At 44.9% G+C, this 17773-nt stretch overlaps 1 protein-coding gene across 2 annotated transcripts in view; it reads left to right on the top strand.

The window, feature by feature from the left end:
• Positions 1–17773, top strand: part of RNF111 (ring finger protein 111) — a 54945-nt gene that overhangs the window by 27724 nt on the left and 9448 nt on the right. For both annotated transcript variants that reach the window (XM_060755705.2, XM_060755703.2), the window contains exons 5-9: positions 1228–1422; positions 3867–4222; positions 4972–5236; positions 6026–6470; positions 14749–14874. In XM_060755705.2, coding sequence (XP_060611688.2) covers positions 1228–1422; positions 3867–4222; positions 4972–5236; positions 6026–6470; positions 14749–14874 — 1387 coding nt within the window. The remainder of the gene's footprint in view (positions 1–1227; positions 1423–3866; positions 4223–4971; positions 5237–6025; positions 6471–14748; positions 14875–17773) is intronic.

Genomic DNA, 17773 nt, shown 5'->3' with positions numbered 1-17773 from the left:
AAAATAAATAAATAAATGACCGCAGAGGCCTTTTCTGCATCCACATGTTCATTCTTTCACATCGAGGATCTTGGTTTCTAGGTAGAAGGCGGTCCTACAAGGGTTGGCTTGGGGCGCCATCTTCTCCCTTTCTCCCTCTTCAAAATCCACAACGCTGTAGATAATAGCTGCTTTCCATTTCCAACGCTCGAGGGCCAGGGCTTCCCAGTTCTCTCTCGGTGTTGATTCCACATTTTTTTTAGCTCAGCTTTAAGCCCCTCTTTCAATCTCTCTTGCTGTCCACCGACATCCCATTCTGTGTTCTTGAGCTGAGAATAAAGTAGCTGCTTTGGAGGACGGTGCTCCTCGGGCCTTTGGGCAATGAGGCCTTCAGTCCAGTGTCAAAATGTGAAGCTGCTTTCCCTGCTCCTCCTAAAGGCAGAGGTTCCAGATACGTGGCCCTCCAGGTTTTTTTGCCTCCAGCTGCCAGAAGCCCCTCTTGCCAGCTTGTCCGATGGACAAGAACTCTTGGAGCTGGAGTCCTAAACACCGGGAGGGAGGGCTGCAGGTTTGACACTGCTGTTCTCTGGAAGGGAAGCACATTGGGTGACACAGTTAGAGCTGCCCTGAGACCTTTGAAGAAACAGTGTGAAGTGGACAGAGCCCATATACTGTGAGTCTGTGCTGGTGGCCATGTCATGCAATCGTCATGTACAGTAAGTCCCCAAATTACAAACAAGAGAAGTTCTGTAGGTTTGTTCTTTAACTGCACTTGTTTGTAACATGAACATTTCTTAAGTGTAATACTATCTATCTATCTTTCTATCTATCAGAGAACATTTCTTAATTGTAACACCAGCCGTGTGTGTGTGCGTGCAGAAGCTTTGGATAGCATAGGGAAGGGTTAACGCCCCTGTGGTGTTTGCATTGTTGTTTGTGCCCCTGGTCAGAAGATTTCGCCCCTGGAAGAATTGCATTTTAGAAAATGGCTTGTTGTGGAAACAAGGATTGGGGATAAAGCTTCAATGGAGACCCCCTTTCCCCAAGTTAATAATTCTTCCAGGAGTGGATTTCCTTATCTTCCTTCCGAGGGGAAGATTCCTCTCATTTCCTGTTGACACTTCCATTCTTAACTAGGAGTCGTTTGTAACTCCGGGGTGACCTATATACGAAAGGAGGGGTGCACGTGCCAAGCAATCCCCAGAAGCGTGCTGACACTAATTGGGCCTCTTGCCCCTTGCTCTGCAGAGCCGACCCTGGTGGCCACCACTTCGTCTGGGGGGGAGGCCCTGCCAACCAGCACAGCCTCCGAAGGCGGTCCCAGCGCCATCACCATCCTTGCCGCCCCAGAGCCGGCCTCTGAGGCAGGGGCCTCTGGCATCTCCAGTGGCCGGCCCTCTGCACCTGTTGTCGTCCTCAGCAACAGCGGGAATCCAGCCGGAGGTATGACGAGGAGCGCTTGCTGTTGGTTGAGGGGCTGGGTGGCCCCAGAGGGGACCTCGGGACCTCAGTGGGTGGATTCAGAAAGGTTAAACAGGCAGTTTGTTGTGAGAGGGGCAGGGAGGAGTGGTCAGCGTCCACTCTGCTGGGAGCCTGGTCTCCTCACTGTTTTTGGTGCCGCCGCCACCATTACATTGTGTAAAATGATTCTTGTTCTTGGGTTATAAACGTCATTTCCTAATTGGTTCTATCATAAAAACATGGGGAAAGTTCATTCAACTGCAGAAACTTGGTGTGGGAGGGAGGGACATCATCCTGCAGCAGCAGCAGCACATTTTGCTCTAGTTCAGTGGTTCTCAACCTGGGGTCCCCAGATGTTCTTGGCCTACAACTCCCAAGAAATCCCAGCCAGTTCACCAGGATTTCTGGGAGTTGAAGGGCAAAAACACCTGGGGATCCCAGGTTGAGAACCACTGCTCTAGTTTGCCAATGAACCTCTCATCATTGAGCCTCAACCCATTCACTTAATTTGGGCCACAAAAATGAAATTTCTGGAGTGGAACCAGTGCAGTAGAGTCTTGATTATCCTACATAAACAGGCCATCAGAACGTTGGATAAGCGAAAATGTTGGATAATAGTTTTACAAATGGTTTTACAAATTAAGCATTATTTATTTGACTATTTTGTATTCTGCCACTGTATCTAATGGGTTTTGAGCATCCATCAGTGTTGATATGAGAGTACTGGAATCAAACCCTAGCAGGTATCAAGAGCCCATTGTGCTATCAGAGAACACATGTACATTTTCTGAGGCCATTCAAAAAATTCTAATAATAATAATAAACTTTATTTGTACCCCGCACCATCTCCCCGATGGGGTCTCGGTATGGCTTACATGAGGCAGAGCCCAAAACAACAATTACATAAAATAAAACAAAACCGAAAACGCAAATAATAAACAATAAAACGCAATTACATAAAACAAAAGACATCATAGCAATATAAAATTACAATAAACACAATCACAATAACGTAGGCGAGCTACATGTAATGGATAAAAGAAAACTAGGTAAAAACAGATTAAAATCTCAGGCGAGATAAACACGAGATAAACAAGGACAGATTATTTGCGGAGGAGAGCTCATTTTAGTGGCGGTCGTGGAACAAAGCTTTCCTATAGCGGGGAATGCACTCCAATAACAGAAACCGTTGAAACTAAACACTAGTATGAGGATGTAAATCTATTCATCAAATGTGCAGCGGAAGAACCAGGTTTTGAGGTTCTTTTTAAAGGTTAACCGGGGAGAGATTTTAATGGCCAGGCCCAATGGTATGCAGTTGGGCATTTTCCAAGGCCTTCACCCTTCTCTGCTAGGCTGCAGGCACCTCAACAAACTACAGCTCCCATGATCCCACAGTGTTGAGCCACAGAGTTAAAGTGGTGTCCAACGGCAGGGACCAGAGGAGGCAGGGAGGGGAGGCCAGGCTCCTGGTTCCGCCGCTGCTTTTGCTGCCCTCCCTCCCTCATCCACTAACTACCTGGCCAGCAGCAGCGGCATCCATCAGGAGGGGCGGGATGTGGCCAGTGGACCCTCTGCACTTGATTTTTACGCCGCGGTGCCTCACTGCCAGGAGTGGCGTCTGTGGGTGTAGTTTTTATGTGCTTTTTCGGGAGGGAGGGTAGTTAGGGTCATTGGATAATATGGAGTGTCAGATGAGCAAAGGTTGGATAACCAAGACCAGGGGTCCTCAAGTTAAGGCCCGTGGACCGGATATGGCCCACCAAGGTCATTTACCTGGCCCTCACTCAAGGTCAACCTAAGTCTGAAACGACTTGAAAGCACACAACAATAACAACAAGCCTGTCTCATCAGCCAAAAGCAGACCCACACTTCCCATTGAAATATGAATAAGTTTCTATTGGTTAAAATTGTTCTTCATTTTAATTATTGTATTGTTTTTAAGTGGGGTTGTTTTTTTTTTTTTTGCACTACAAATAAAATATGCACAGTTTGCATAGGAATTAATTTTTTTTCCTTCAAATTATAATCCAGCCCTCCAAAAGTTTGAGGGACTGTGACCTGGCCCTCTGTTTAAAATGTTTGAGGACCCCTGACCAAGACTCTCCTTCAAATAAGGAGTGCAGAATTAAACAGGAATAACACTTTCAAACCAGGAACAGAGGGTTTTTTTTTCTCAGAAAGTGTACATATGTCCTCTGATAGCACAATGAGCCGTTGATACCTGCTAGTACAGTGTTTCTCAACCTGGGGGCCAGGACCCCTGGAGGGGTCGCGAGGGAGTTGAAGTCCAAAACACCTGGCGGGAGGGCCGTAGTTGGCCCAGGCCTGAAGTAAGGAAAGAAATCGCTGCTCTCCTCCTTTTGATACCAGCTATTTGGGGGAGAACGTCCTCAGAGGCATCTCTTTGCTTTTTCTCTCTGCAGATGAGGCCAGAGGTCACCCCTCGGGAGGCCCGACCCTGGAGGCGGCCCCTCCGGCCTTGCCCAGGCTACCCTCCTGCTGCCCACAGCACTCGCCCTGCTCGGGCGCCACTGGCGCCGCCTCCTCAGCGCAACACCTCCACGCCCTGGGCCACGCCGCCGCCCACGGAGCCTGCTTCCCGCCGCACAGCCACCACTTCCACCACCACCACCACCACGGGCCCCACATCCCGCTCTCCCCCTCCACCTCCTTTGGCGAGACGGGATGCCCCGGGGAGAGGCCTGCCGCACCCGTCGTCGCCCCCAGCAGCAGCAGCGCCGCCGCTGCCTCCTCCGCGGGAAACACTTTCCACGACCAGGCAAGTGGTGGGACTGGGCTGCTCCCATGTGGAGAATCGGGAGCAGACTTTGGGGAGGTGTGGGCTGGATGGGGGAATTGTGAGTTTTAAAGGACATTTGAAATGCATTTATTGTGTTTTAATCTGTTTTTGTTATTATATAGTATTATTATTAACTTTATTTATACCCCGCCTTTCTCCTTGCGGGGACTCAAAGCGGCTAACAATCCTACACTTAGATGAGTTTAAAAAGCACATTACAAAAGTTAAATAACAATTAAATAGCATCAGTGTGGTAAAAACAGAGCACCACCAACAGATGGCCATTCCATCCTTGCTTAATATAACAACAACAGCAGCAGCAGCAGCAGCAGCAGCATAGAATAATAGATATGGAAGGTACACCAAGTGTCATCCAGCCCGACCTCCTGACAGGCAGTAAGACACCCATCAAAGCACTCCTGGCAGATGACCACCTCGCTTCTGCTTTAAAATTCTCCAGACAAGGACTTACAAGCAGAATATTCCATTGCTACACAGTGAAGAAGTCCTTCCCAATGTTGAGGTGGAATCTCTTTTCCTGCAGTTTTGTATCCCAGCCCCTAGAGCAACAGCATACAAGCCTTGCCCCCTTTCTCCTCAGTGGGACCTTCTTTCCAATATGCAATGGTGGTGGTGGTGATGATCTCTGTTGTCAGGTGTCTTCTCTCAGGGTTGCTCCTGAGAATGCCCTCTTCTCCTGTCTGGACCTGCTCTCTCTCTCCCTCCAGCAGGCCTTGCCAGTGGACCTCAGCAGCAACGGACTCCGGGGCCACGGGGGCGGCGGTTCCTTCCATGGGGCCTCGGCCTTTGACCCCTGCTGCCCTGGTGCCTCCTCCTCCCGCACCGCCCTCTACACGCACCAGCCCCCCGGGCAGCCTTTGGCCCTCGTGGACGGCTACAGCGCCAGCATGGTGGCCCAGCCCCAGGCCCCTCCGCCCCCACCACCGCCCCCAGCCGCACTCTCCTCCTGCCGGCATTACATGCATTCACCTTGTAAGTGGGGCCAGAAGGGGGGTGGGAGGGAGGGAGGTAGGGAAGGGGGTTTAGCCTCTATGTTCCCCAACCTTTGCCCCTCCCAGTTATGTGGTGGTCCTCCCACATCTTTGGGGCCCTCTGTTCCTCATAGCTGAGGGCCCAAGGCACCTGGAAGTTGGCCTTGGAGTAGCAAAGATGGGGGGCTGCTTTGGAAGAAGGCTGGTTTTGGGTGCCATGAAAGGAGGGTGTGTGTGTGCAGTACCCATTGATGGATTCATAGGGCTCCCTGTTTCCTTTGCCTCTCAGTCAAGAGATAGATAAATATGACAAGAATGATTCTCCCCTATTTCCTTTGCCTCCAAGGGCCCTTTCACACAGCTGTATAAAATCCACACTGAACTAGGTTATATGGCAGTGTGGACTCAGATAACCCAGTTCAAAGCAGATATTGTGGATTATCTGCCTTGATATTCTGGGTTATATGGCTGTGGGGAAGGGCCCTAAGTCAAGAGATAGACAAAGATGCTTGTGATTCCCTCCTGTTTCCTTTCCCTCTAAGGGCCCTTCCACACAGCCATATAACCCAGAATACCAAGGGAGAAAATCCCACAATATTTGCTTTGAACTGGGTTGTCTGAGTCCACACTGCCATATAATCCAGTTCAGTGAGGATTTTATACAGCTGTGTGTGGAAGGGGCCTCTGCCAAGAGATAGATGGATATGATGGTGATGATTCTCTCATTTGCCTCTGGGTCAAGAGATGGACAAATGCAATGACAGCCCTTCTTTCTCTTCCTGCCTTGCAGACGCCTCCCTGTCGCGGCCCCTGCACCACCAAGGGCCACCCTGCCCCCACGCCCACAGCAACCCCCCTCCCCCGCCAGCAGCCCCGGCGCTGCCTCCCCCGGCGCCGCCACCTCCCCCACCAATGGACTACGTGATCCCGCACCCGGTTCACCCCTTTCACCCCGCCCTCTCCTCCTCCTCGTCTTCCTCCTCCTCCTCCTCGTCTTCCACCTCGCACCCAGTGGCCCCCCCTCCCCCGCCCCCTCCACACCCACTGGCCAACCCTGCCGCCTCCTCATCCGCCACCATTGCCGCCGCCCCGCTGCCACAGCCCCTGCCTTCAGCCCACCAGCCCTTGGGCCACCATATGCCCCCCACTGCAGCCCCCGCTGCCCAGCGCCTGCACCCTCATGAGGTCATCCAGCGCATGGAGGTCCAGCGGAGGAGGATGATGCAGCACCCCACGTGAGTTTCCGAGGCGGCGCAAAGGGATGGTGGCCCTTGAAGGCCTTGGGAAGATAGGGGCCTTCAGTAGCAGATCCTCTGTTAATGCAGCCGTTCTCCGTCTCATAGTCAAATGCAGTCTTTAGTCATAAATGGCAATCAGTCCAACAATTTATTTATTTATTTATTTAGAACATTTTTACCCCGCCCTTCTCAACTCCTGGGGGGACTCAGGGCGGCTTACAATTGGCAATAATTCAATGCCGCATCATAAAATACAGAATAAAAAATATAACAATTAAACATGAACATTAATAAATAAAGATTAAAACAGTATACTTACACTCTGATTAGCTATTGCCCGTATGGTGGCTGTTTAGCTAGCCATCTACTAATGATTACTCCGCTTAACTTATCCAAATCCTCTTCCATGCCATAGTCAAACATTAACAATTGTCCTTTAACCTGATTTCCCGAAGGCCTGGTCCCACAGCCACGTTTAACCTTTTTTCTAAAGGTGAGGAGGGATGACAATGACCTAATTTTCCCGGGGAGCAAATTCCACGGGCGAGGGGTCACCACCGAAAGGCCCTGTCCCTCGTCCCCGCCAAGCATGTCTGAGACAAAGGCGGGGCCGACAGGGGGGTTGCAGTGTTGATTTCACAAAATGTGGGATTTAAGATTGATTCAATTGATAAAGATGATGAAGGGCGAATCTTGATTATTAAGGGTACAGTAAAAAATGAGGATTATGTACTGGTGAATATCTATGCCCCAAATAGTGGTCAAAGGGATTTTTTTAGAGGGGTTGACGAAAGGATGAGAAAAGTACAAACAGACAATATGATAGTGGCAGGGGATTTTAATGCAACATTTAATCAGGAACTGGATTCATCATCACAAAAGAGAGGGGATTTACAAGCGAGGCGTGCTTTTGTTCAGTTGATTAATAATTATAACTTAAAGGATGTACTGAGATTAATGAGAGGGAATGAAAAGATATACACATATTATTCAGCAGTGCACAAGGTGTTTACTAGAATTGATTATATTTTCATAACACCACCCCTAGCAAAATATGTTAAAGATGTCTATGTAAATTTAAATTCTATAAGTGACCATCGAGATGTGAATATGATATTAGATTACCAAATTGACTATGAGCCTCTAAAAAGAATGTGGATGGATATAAATATTATTAACAACAAATCTATAAGGGAAAATATTTTAAGAGAATGGGCAGAAATTTGGGAGCTGAATGCAAGGGAACCCCCTTCATATGAGGTGCTTTGGGATGCAATGAAAGCAGTCTTGAGAGGACTGTTTAGTAAATATGCGGCTATACGGAAGAAACAGGAAAGGGAAAGAGAGAACCAACTGACAGGAGAAATAAAAAAACTGGAATCAATGTACCTGTTAACAAAGGATCTAAAGATTATAAATAACATTACAAGATTAAAGAAAGAGTTGGAGGCTAAAGATATAGAAAAAGTTAAAAAAGATATGATGTACACAAATAGATACTTTTTTGAATATAATAATAAAAGCTCAAAACTGCTGGCAAAATTAGCACAGACTAAAAAAGTAAGAAGGGAGATTGGATGTATCAAGGATAGTAATGGCATTATATGTGCCAGAATGGTAGATAAAATTAAAGTGATACAGGATTTCTACTCTAATATGTACAGAAATACAGAAGTGGATATAGCTCAGCTGGATAAATATCTGGAACAAAATCTAGGTAAGAAATTAAGTGAGACACACAGTAAGGAAATGGAGAAATCTATATCTCAAGAGGAAATTAAAGACATCATACATAAATTAAGGAAGGGTAAATCACCGGGTGAAGATGGTATTCCAGCTGAAATTTATAAAACTTATATAGAATTCCTAGTTCCCAAATTACAGATATTATTCAATGAAATATTAAGGGGAAAACCCATACCAAATTCATGGAAACATACTAGGATAATACTAATACCTAAACCGGGCAAAGATAAATTATTATTAGACTCTTATCGTCCTATTTCTCTAATTAACCAAGACGCAAAAATTTTTACGGCAATTTTGGCAAATAGATTAAAAAACTTCGTAGAGGAGTATATTAGCCCAGACCAATGTGGATTTGTTAAGGGCAGGCAAATGTCTGACTTGGTCCGCAGACTGATAAACATTATAGAGAACGCAAAAAACGAGAAAGCTCAAGTAGGCATTATTGCATTAGATATATATAAAGCCTTTGACTCGGTGGGTTGGACAGTGCTGAAATCATTAATTAAAAAATATGGTTTTGGAGAGGGGTTCCAACATATAATAGAACAAATATATTCGGAAAATAGGGCAAAAGTTATAATTAATGACTCGAGTACTGAATCCTTTAGTATCATGCAAGGAGTAAAGCAGGGTTGCCCTCTTTCTCCGGTACTATTTATATTAGTTATGGAATTATTGGCCTCGGCAATCAGGAAGGATAAAGAAATAAAGGGAATGGGAGTGGACAACAAAATCAAAATTAGTTTATTTGCAGATGATACGCTCTTGACAGTTAGAAATCCAGATAGGGCACTAGACCGGATAAACCTACATTTAAAACAGTTTGGCAAAATAACAGGCCTAATAATTAATTGGAAGAAAACGGAGGTAATGACAATAAACCTGGAGAGAAAAGACAAAGAGAAAATAATTGATCAATTTAAGGTTAAGATTAGAAACAAAATTAAGTATTTGGGAGTTACAATACCAGTCAATTATTCAGAGTTAAAAATATTAAATTTTGACAGATTATTTAGGGAAATTCAAGAAAGACTACTAGAATACAAAAAACTTAATCTCTCATGGTTTGGTAGAATCGCAATCTTTAAAATGAAAATATTATCCAAATTTAACTTCCTATGTAATATGTTACCTATTAAACTGCCAGAGGTTGATCTTAAAAAATGGCAGAAAATAGTAAATGAATTTTGTAATGGATCTAGAAGATCTAGGCTACCGAAAGGCCTATGGTATATTTCTCAGAAATTAGGGGGATTAGGAATACCAGACCTAAAAACCTACCATCAGACACATATAATAAAAGGAGTGTTTAGGCTGCTTTCGGAACCTAAATTAATTTGGCGGGAAGTGGAAGGAAAATGCTGGCACAGAGATTATGAGGAAATGTTTTTTAGGTCAAAAATAGGCAAGGAAATTAAGGGGTGTAAAAATAACCTGGCTAAAGATGTCATGGAGACATGGGTTAAATTAAAAAATAAGATATTCCCAGGAGTTTCCCCCCTAACTCCAATAGTTTTACTGGAAAATTTTCCAGAAGACCTGAGAATTAAACTTAAACATAAAAAATTAGTGGAGGGGGAAACTGCTCTCTCCTGGAAGGAGTGGACACAAAACTCGAAGGGCAAGTTTAGTAAGTTAGAAGAACAAGGTGCCCTGAATTGGTTTGAGAGACAACAGCTGTATAATTGGAGAAAGGATTGGTTAAGCAAAAATCCCAGATGTAGAGCACTGAATAAATATGAGGAATGGTTAAGTAAGCTCAAAAACCAAGAAATAATGGGGAAAGGATTAATTGGGAAAATATATAATGGACTAATTGGTGAAGAAATAGGGCTGAAGCTGTTAGAAAACGTATGGGAGGGAGACCTAGGGCCTCTGATAGATTTTGATTGGAAAAGGGTCCTGAAGTGGAGAGTGGCCAAGAACCTATCAATAAGATTAAAAGAAAATGTATACAAAGTTATATGGAGATGGTATACTACGCCAGTCAAACAACATCAGATGGATAGCAAGCAAAGTAACCTCTGCTGGAGATGTGGCAAACACAAAGGGACATATTTTCATCTATGGTGGGAATGCCCCCAAGTGAAGAATTTTTGGAAGGATATATTTACCGAAATAAACAACATTATAGGATCAAACATTATGCCGGATGCTAGGTTAGCATTATTAATGGACACCACGAAGCTGAATGTAGAAATAACTAAGAAAGAATTGGTGACTATTTTGCTCACAGTGGGAAGAATTATAATAGCAAAGAACTGGAAAATAATAACCAATCTAACACTGGATGCATGGTACAGAGAAGTTTGGAATGTAGCTTTAAACGATAAACTAACAATGGAAATGAGGGTATTCAGGGGGGAAATTAACAGGTCAGATTTTGAGACATACTGGTCGGTCTTTATTAAATATGTCTTAGAGAGCGAAAAAGGAAAACAACAGAATTTGGTTGGTCAGGAATTTTGGAGATGACATTTGATTAATGGCTGATATATAAATACATGGTGAAGGAAATTATACTTGTTCAGGCCTTGGTGGTGGGGTTATGTGTTTGTAAAATGTTCACTGTTTTGGGTTTTGTCTATTTTGTAAGTTGTTATTGTATTTAAATAAAATCTAAAAAAAAAACACAAAAAAAAAAAAAAAAAAACAAAGGCGGGGCCGAGAGCAGGGCCTCCCCAGAAGATCTTAAGCTCCGAGGTGGGACGTAGAAGGAGATACGTACAGACAGGTACACTGGACCGGAGCCGTATAGGGTTTTATAGGTCAAGACCAGCACTTTGAATTGTGCTCGAAATTGGATCGGCAGCCAGTGAAGCTGGCATAGCGGGTGTGTGTGTGTGTGTGTGTGTGTGTGGTATGCTCCTTGTATGACGCTCCAGTGAGTAATCAAGGGCAAAGCATACGGATAGTCCAGGGTTCTTTCCAAGGTGCAAAGCCAAGTGATCTCACCAACTCAAGCTGTCGTCCAGTCACCAAAGTCAAGGTCTGATCCAAAAGTTCACCGACGCAGATTCAGATTGCAGCAGTTCCACAACGTTGCTCCCAGCAACTACCACCTCCAGCTCTTTATGCCACTTTCTCCAAATGCTCTCACCTATTGTTGGCCCTCCTCTGAGCCAGCGGATTAGATCGGTTGTCTCAGTTCTTCATTGTAGCCTTAATAGCTGGAAAGCTTCACTCCTGGTCTGCTTCCTGGAGCTCCTGATTCTGCCCTGATGCTCCTGGTCCTGCTCTGCAGGTGGAGATTGATTCCTTGGTGTCAGGCTGCTGTGGTATGCTTGGCCCTGACTCTGATGTTGGGCAAAGATGCATCCCTTCATCTTCATCACAAACCCTGGCAAGTGCAGCAGCAGGAGGGCCATTTGGTGCCTCGAGCAAAGCAGTGCAGTGTAGCGAGCACAGTGTATGAGCTGATGGCAGGAAGTAGGAGAGGAAAGCCATGGCTGGAATTAGGGGGATGGCCCTTAAATGGCTGTCCTCTTTCCTCCAAAAATGGGGTCTATGTGTGGAGTGGGAAGGGTCAGTCTCTAAGAGAGCCCCTCTTAAATGTGGGGTCCCTCAGGGGGCTATCTTTTCCCCTCTGTTGTTTGACATCTATATGCGACCACTTGCCCAGTTGGTGCGAGGCTTTGGGCTTGTGTGCTATCAGTATGCTGATCACACCCAACTCATTCTAGGACGGAAGGCCGATAATTTCCATCAATGCCTTGAGGCCGTTATTGGATGGTTACGTGCCAGCAAGTTGAGGGTGAATCCAGCAAAGACGGAGATCCTTTGGCTGGGTCGCCTGGACGGAGGGGTGATCCGGTTGCCTACCCTGGATGGCGTGACATTATGCCCATCATCTTTGGTAAAGAATCTGGGAGTCCTTTTAAACCGTCCGCTGACGATGGAGGCCCAGGCTTCTGCTGTGAGCAGAGACGCATTTTGTCGGGAGTCAATTTCTGACGCCATGAAGACATCATAAATTCCCTCCGTGACATCCTGACTGGATCATCCTGGCTGCCTCAGTTTTCTCTCTTTGACAGTTTGAAGCCAGCAGAGGCGCTGTAAACCTTGTATTGGAACTTGTGAAGCAACAAGCTCTAATAAGGAAACTGAAAAGAGGGGGGAACTGGGCAGGAAAAGTGTATAAAAGGAAGTGGTGGTGGGAAAAAGTCAGTAGTGTCTTTCTTTGCTGCAGAGAAACAAGCAATGTAATCATTTCCAAGCAAAACCGGCCTGTGAGTGATCATTTAATATTGCTATATAAAACCTACAGTCTTACACATTTTTCCATCTGCATCAGGCTAGGCGTCTGGCTCCCTATCTGTCCAGGGATGACCTGGCCACGGTGATCCAGGCTATGGTCATCTCAAGGTTGGACTACTGTAACGCCCTCAACATAGGTCTGCCTTTATCGGTGATCCGGAAACTTAAACTAGTGCAAAATGCTGCTGCCCGGCTTCTCGAAGGGGTCCCAGCGAGGTGTCATATCACTCCAATCTTGCAGTAACTGCACTGGTTGCCGATTGAGCACCGGATTACCTTCAAAGTGCTGATTCTTACCTTCAAGGCCTTATATGGCTTGGGGCCGGAATACCTGAGGGACCGCCTCACCCCCTACCAACCCCCGAGATCACTCCGTTCAGACGACCAGAATCTCCTTGAAGTTCCCAATTTTAAGACCTTTCACCTGGTGTCTACTAGGCGTAGAGCATTCACGGTGGTGGCTCCTTACCTGTGGAATGCCTTGCCAGCGGGGACACAAGCTCTCCCGAGATTTACCATCCTTTCGTAGAGCTTGTAAAACTTATTTATTTAGGCTGGCATTTGAACCTTGCTGAGTGAATTTTTCCTTGCTTTTAATGTTATATATTACATGTGTATACTGTGAACCGCTCCGAGCCTTCGGGGAGTGGCGGTATATAAAATTGATTGATAGATAGATAGATAAATAGATAAATAGATAAATAGATAAATAGATAAATGAAAATAAGATGCAGGCAGTGTGTTCTGGTCAGATTTACAAATGGCAAAGGCTTTTATTGTTGCGGGTGATTCAACTCATTAGTCTTTGTTTTAACCCTGTTTTGGGACTGATTGCTGTTTGCGACTATGCCCTGCATTTGATTATGAATACCTGACAGAGTCTCAAACACGCCAACATATAATAATAATAATAATAATAATAATAATAATAATAATAATACAACTTTATTTATATACCGCCCTACCCAAAGGGACTCAGGGCGGTTTCCAAACAACAACATCAAAACATAGAGAGTCGCAACATGATAAAAAAAAATAACAGTAACAGCAACATAAGCGTGGAATTACCCAACAACACATAAATCTTAAAAAAAAATCCTGCCTGCAGGCACAAAAACCAAGTTTCTGGAGTAGAACAGCTTTCAAAGTCAGAATCTCACAGGAAATATTAAACAGGAAATAACACTTTCAAACCAGGAACAGGAAATTTTTCAAATTTTGTTACATAGTGTTATTGTTGTTATTACTAGATAGGTGAAAGGGAGTTGTCTGTCATTCCGACTCTCTTGCTTGGTGTAAGAGAGAGGCCTCACAGTGCTCCCTTCTCAAACGACCGTACCTTGGGAAGTCTGACTTGGCCACGGTAGTCCACGCTCTGGTTACATCCCGCCTTGACTACTGCAACGCTCTCTACGTGGGGTTGCCTTTGAAGACGGCCCGGAAGCTCCAATTAGTCCAACGGGCGGCAGCCATGGTATTAACAGGAGCAGGGCGCAGGGAGCATACAACTCCTCTGCTGTACCAGCTCCACTGGCTACCGATTAGCTACCGAGCCCAATTCAAAGTGCTGGCTTTGGCCTTTAAAGCCCTAAACGGTTCTGGTCCTACATATCTATCCGAACGTATCTCGGCCTATCAGCCCACCAGGACCCTAAGATCTTCGGGAGAGGCCCTTCTCTCCATCCCGCCTGCTTCTCAGGTGCGGCTCGCGGGAACGAGAGACAGGGCCTTTTCTGTGGTGGCCCCTCGGCTTTGGAATGCCCTCCCTATAGAGATAAGATCAGCCACTTCGCTGATGGCATTTCGGAAAAAACTGAAAACATGGATGTTTGAGCAAGCATTCGGCTAATCCGATGCGACGAAGTTTTTGATCAAGGACTGGCAATCACTGACAACGAAATTGGATTATGATTTTAATTAAGAGATGCATTGGTCTGTATTGGTGGCCCAATACTGTGTATTGTATATGTATGTGTTTTTATATTTTTAACCGGAATTATTGTTGTTTTTAAATGCTGTAAACCGCAATGAGTCGCCGTTTTAGGCTGAGATATTAGCGGTATACAAGTGTACTAAATAAATAAATAAATAAATAAATAAAATAAATAAGGCCTGCTTAGAGACGTTTGGGAAGACGAAGGCCGAGGCGACCTCTGCATCTTGTATGCAAGAGAGTAGACGACAAAAGGAAGCGTTCCCTGACTTTGGTGGAAGAGTCCCTAACACCGATCTCTCGTGTCTCTATTTGTCTCTTTTCCTCCTGCTGCAGGCGAGCCCACGAGCGGCCCCCGCCCCACCCGCACCGGATGCACCCCAACTACGGCCACGGGCACCACATCCATGTGCCGCAAACCATGTCTTCACACCCGCGGCAAGCGCCCGAGCGGTCCGCCTGGTCAGTCAGCCCTCGGAAGGGCCTCTCGTTTTACAGTATAGATTTTGGACTCAGAATAATGCATTATATGCTCAGTGGAAACCCACATAATGCAATTCCATGCAGTTCAAACTGCATATACTCCCTAAAAATAAGACCTCATTGGAACATAAGCCCTAGCGTGATGCCCATCATATAATCTAGGCATGAGCCAGCTTTGGCCCTCTAGGCATTTTGGACTTCATCTTCCACAATTCCTAGCAGCCAATCCTGTTAAAAGCCCTACCCCAAACAGAAGCCCAGTTCAGATCAGGGTCACATTTATTTAGTATGCCGGTTGCAACACATGACGACAGCTGACGTGTTGAATTATAATACAAAAATATTCGTATTTAATTAACTATTAATCATGTTATCATTGACATTATTATTAAGATAATAATAATAATCATCATCATCATCATCTATATAAATAAAAATGTAATGTTCGTTTGAACATTACAGAACTCAAAAACCACTGGGGAAATTGACACCAAATTTGGACACAATACACCTAACAACCCAATGTATGTACTTCACTCAATTTTTTTTGATTTTGACATTTGGGAGTTGTAGTTGCTGGGATTTATCGTTCACCTACAATCAAAGATCATTCTGAACCCCACCAATGACGGAATTGAATCAAACTTGGCACACAGAACTCCCATGACGAACAGAAAATACTGGAAGGGTTTGGTGGGCAGTGGTTTTGGAGTTATAGTTCATCTACATCCAGAGATCACTGTGCACTCAAACAATGATGGACCTGGAACAAACTCTACCTGAATACTCAACATACCCAAATGTGGACACTGCTGGAATTTGGGTAAAATAGAATCTTGACATTTGGGAGTTGTAGTTGCTGGGATTTATAGTTCACCTACAATCACAGAGCATTCTGAACCCCACCAACGATGGAATTGATCCAAACTTGGTACACTGTTCTCCCATGACCAATAGAAAATACTGGAAAGGTTTGGTGGGCAGTGCCCTTTGGTTTTGGAATTGTAGCTCACCTCCATCCAGATAACACTGTGGACTCAAACAAGGATGGATCTGGAACAAACTCTACACGAATATTCAACTGCTGGCGTTTGGGGAAAATAGAATCTTGACATTTGGGAGTTGTAGTTGCTGGGATTTGTAGTTCACCTACAATTACAGAGCATTCTGAACCCCACCAACGAGAGAATTGGGCCAAACCTCCCACACAGAACCCCCATGATCACCAGACTAATGGGAGTTAGATGCCACCTCCATATCGTTTTATAGTCATTTTCCTTTATTCTTATAGACATATTTTTAGTAATTTCATGCTCCATAAGATTGCCTATTCTTGCTTTTTCACTTTCCCCCCAAATCTACTTCCCATACTTCCTTCAAATAAACTTATTCTTGTTCGTCCATTAATAATAATTTATAGATATCACTTACCGTACTTTTTAATGTTGCATTCACTGGACCAAATTTGGCACAAATACTCAATATGCCTAAATTTGAATACCGGTGGGATTGGGAAGGGAGATTGATTTTGATATTTGGGAGTTATAGTTGCTGGGATTTATAGTTCGCCTACAATCAAAGAGCATTCTGAGCTCCATCAACCAATCTTGGCACACAGACCTCGAATGACCAACAGAAATATATTGGAAGGGTTTGGTGGGCACTGATCTTGCATTTGGGAGTTGTAGTTCACGTACATCCAGAGAGCACTGTGGACTCAAACAATGATAGATCTGGGCCAAACTTGGCACGGATACTCAATATGCCCAAATGTGAACACTAGTGGAGTTTGGGGAAAATAGGCCTTGACATTTGGGAGTTGTAGTTTATGGGATTTATAGTTCATCTACAATCAAAGAGCATTCTGAACTCCACCAATTGTAGAATTGGGCCGAACTTCCCACACAGAACCCCCAAGACCAACAGAAAATACTGTGGTTTTTCATGGTCTTTGGGGACCCTTCTGACACCCCCTCGTGACCCCCGCATGGGTACCGACCCCCAGGTTGAGAAACATTGTTCTAGAGGCTTCGGGCTGTGTGTCCATACAACCCGAAAAAACCTACAACAACCCAGTGATTCCAGCCATGAAAGTTCTAAGTTTGTTGGTTCTTGGGACTCCTGAGGCTGCTTGGGAATTGCTCTCTGCTTTCCCCCCAGTGCTCCTTTGTCATGCTTCATCGCCATTAATACTTTTTCTTCTTCCCCCTTTTTCTCTTTGTCTCTCTGTCTCAGAAGCTTTCTGCACAGTCAGTCTATCTAAGCTTCTATCAGAAGCTTTTGTTTTAGCTCTTAAGAAGTATTCTATAACTTTTGCACCAGTTAGTTTAGATTTACGGTCTTTATCTCTTCTAACAGATATTAATCATGACTTGTTTTCTTATAATTTCTTGCCAAGAGCGATCTGAGTTCATTAATGCTCCCTTATTCTGCTTTTCCCAATTCATCTGGAGATGTCAATTACTCACTGTGATCCTGTCGTATTTTGGAGTTTTAGCTCATTATATTTTCCTCTCTCTGGAGCCAGCAAAAGGCCATCTAGTGTTTCTGCCAGGCAGGAGAAGCACCACCAAAGCCCTCCTGACAGATGGCCATCCAGCCCCTACTTAATTATGATGATAATAATAGTAATGGAATCCTGGAGTTGGAAGAGACCCAAAGGTGCCATCCAGTTCAAGGCCATTCAGCCTTCAGGCAGGGAAAGCATTATCAAGGTATCGCAACAGATGGCCATCCAGCCCCTAGTTCATAATAATAGTAGTAGTAACAATAATAATAATAATAATAATAATAATAATAATAATAGAGCTGAAAGACCCCAAGTGATCACCCGCCCAAGCCCTGTTCTGCCAGGCAGGAGACGCCCCACCAAAGCCCT

The sequence above is a fragment of the Anolis sagrei genome, chromosome 9 (genome assembly GCF_037176765.1).
Source record: "Anolis sagrei isolate rAnoSag1 chromosome 9, rAnoSag1.mat, whole genome shotgun sequence".
NCBI lineage: Eukaryota > Metazoa > Chordata > Lepidosauria > Squamata > Dactyloidae > Anolis > Anolis sagrei.
Note: the sequence above shows the minus strand (reverse complement) of the source record. Positions and strands in the feature narration are given on the sequence as shown.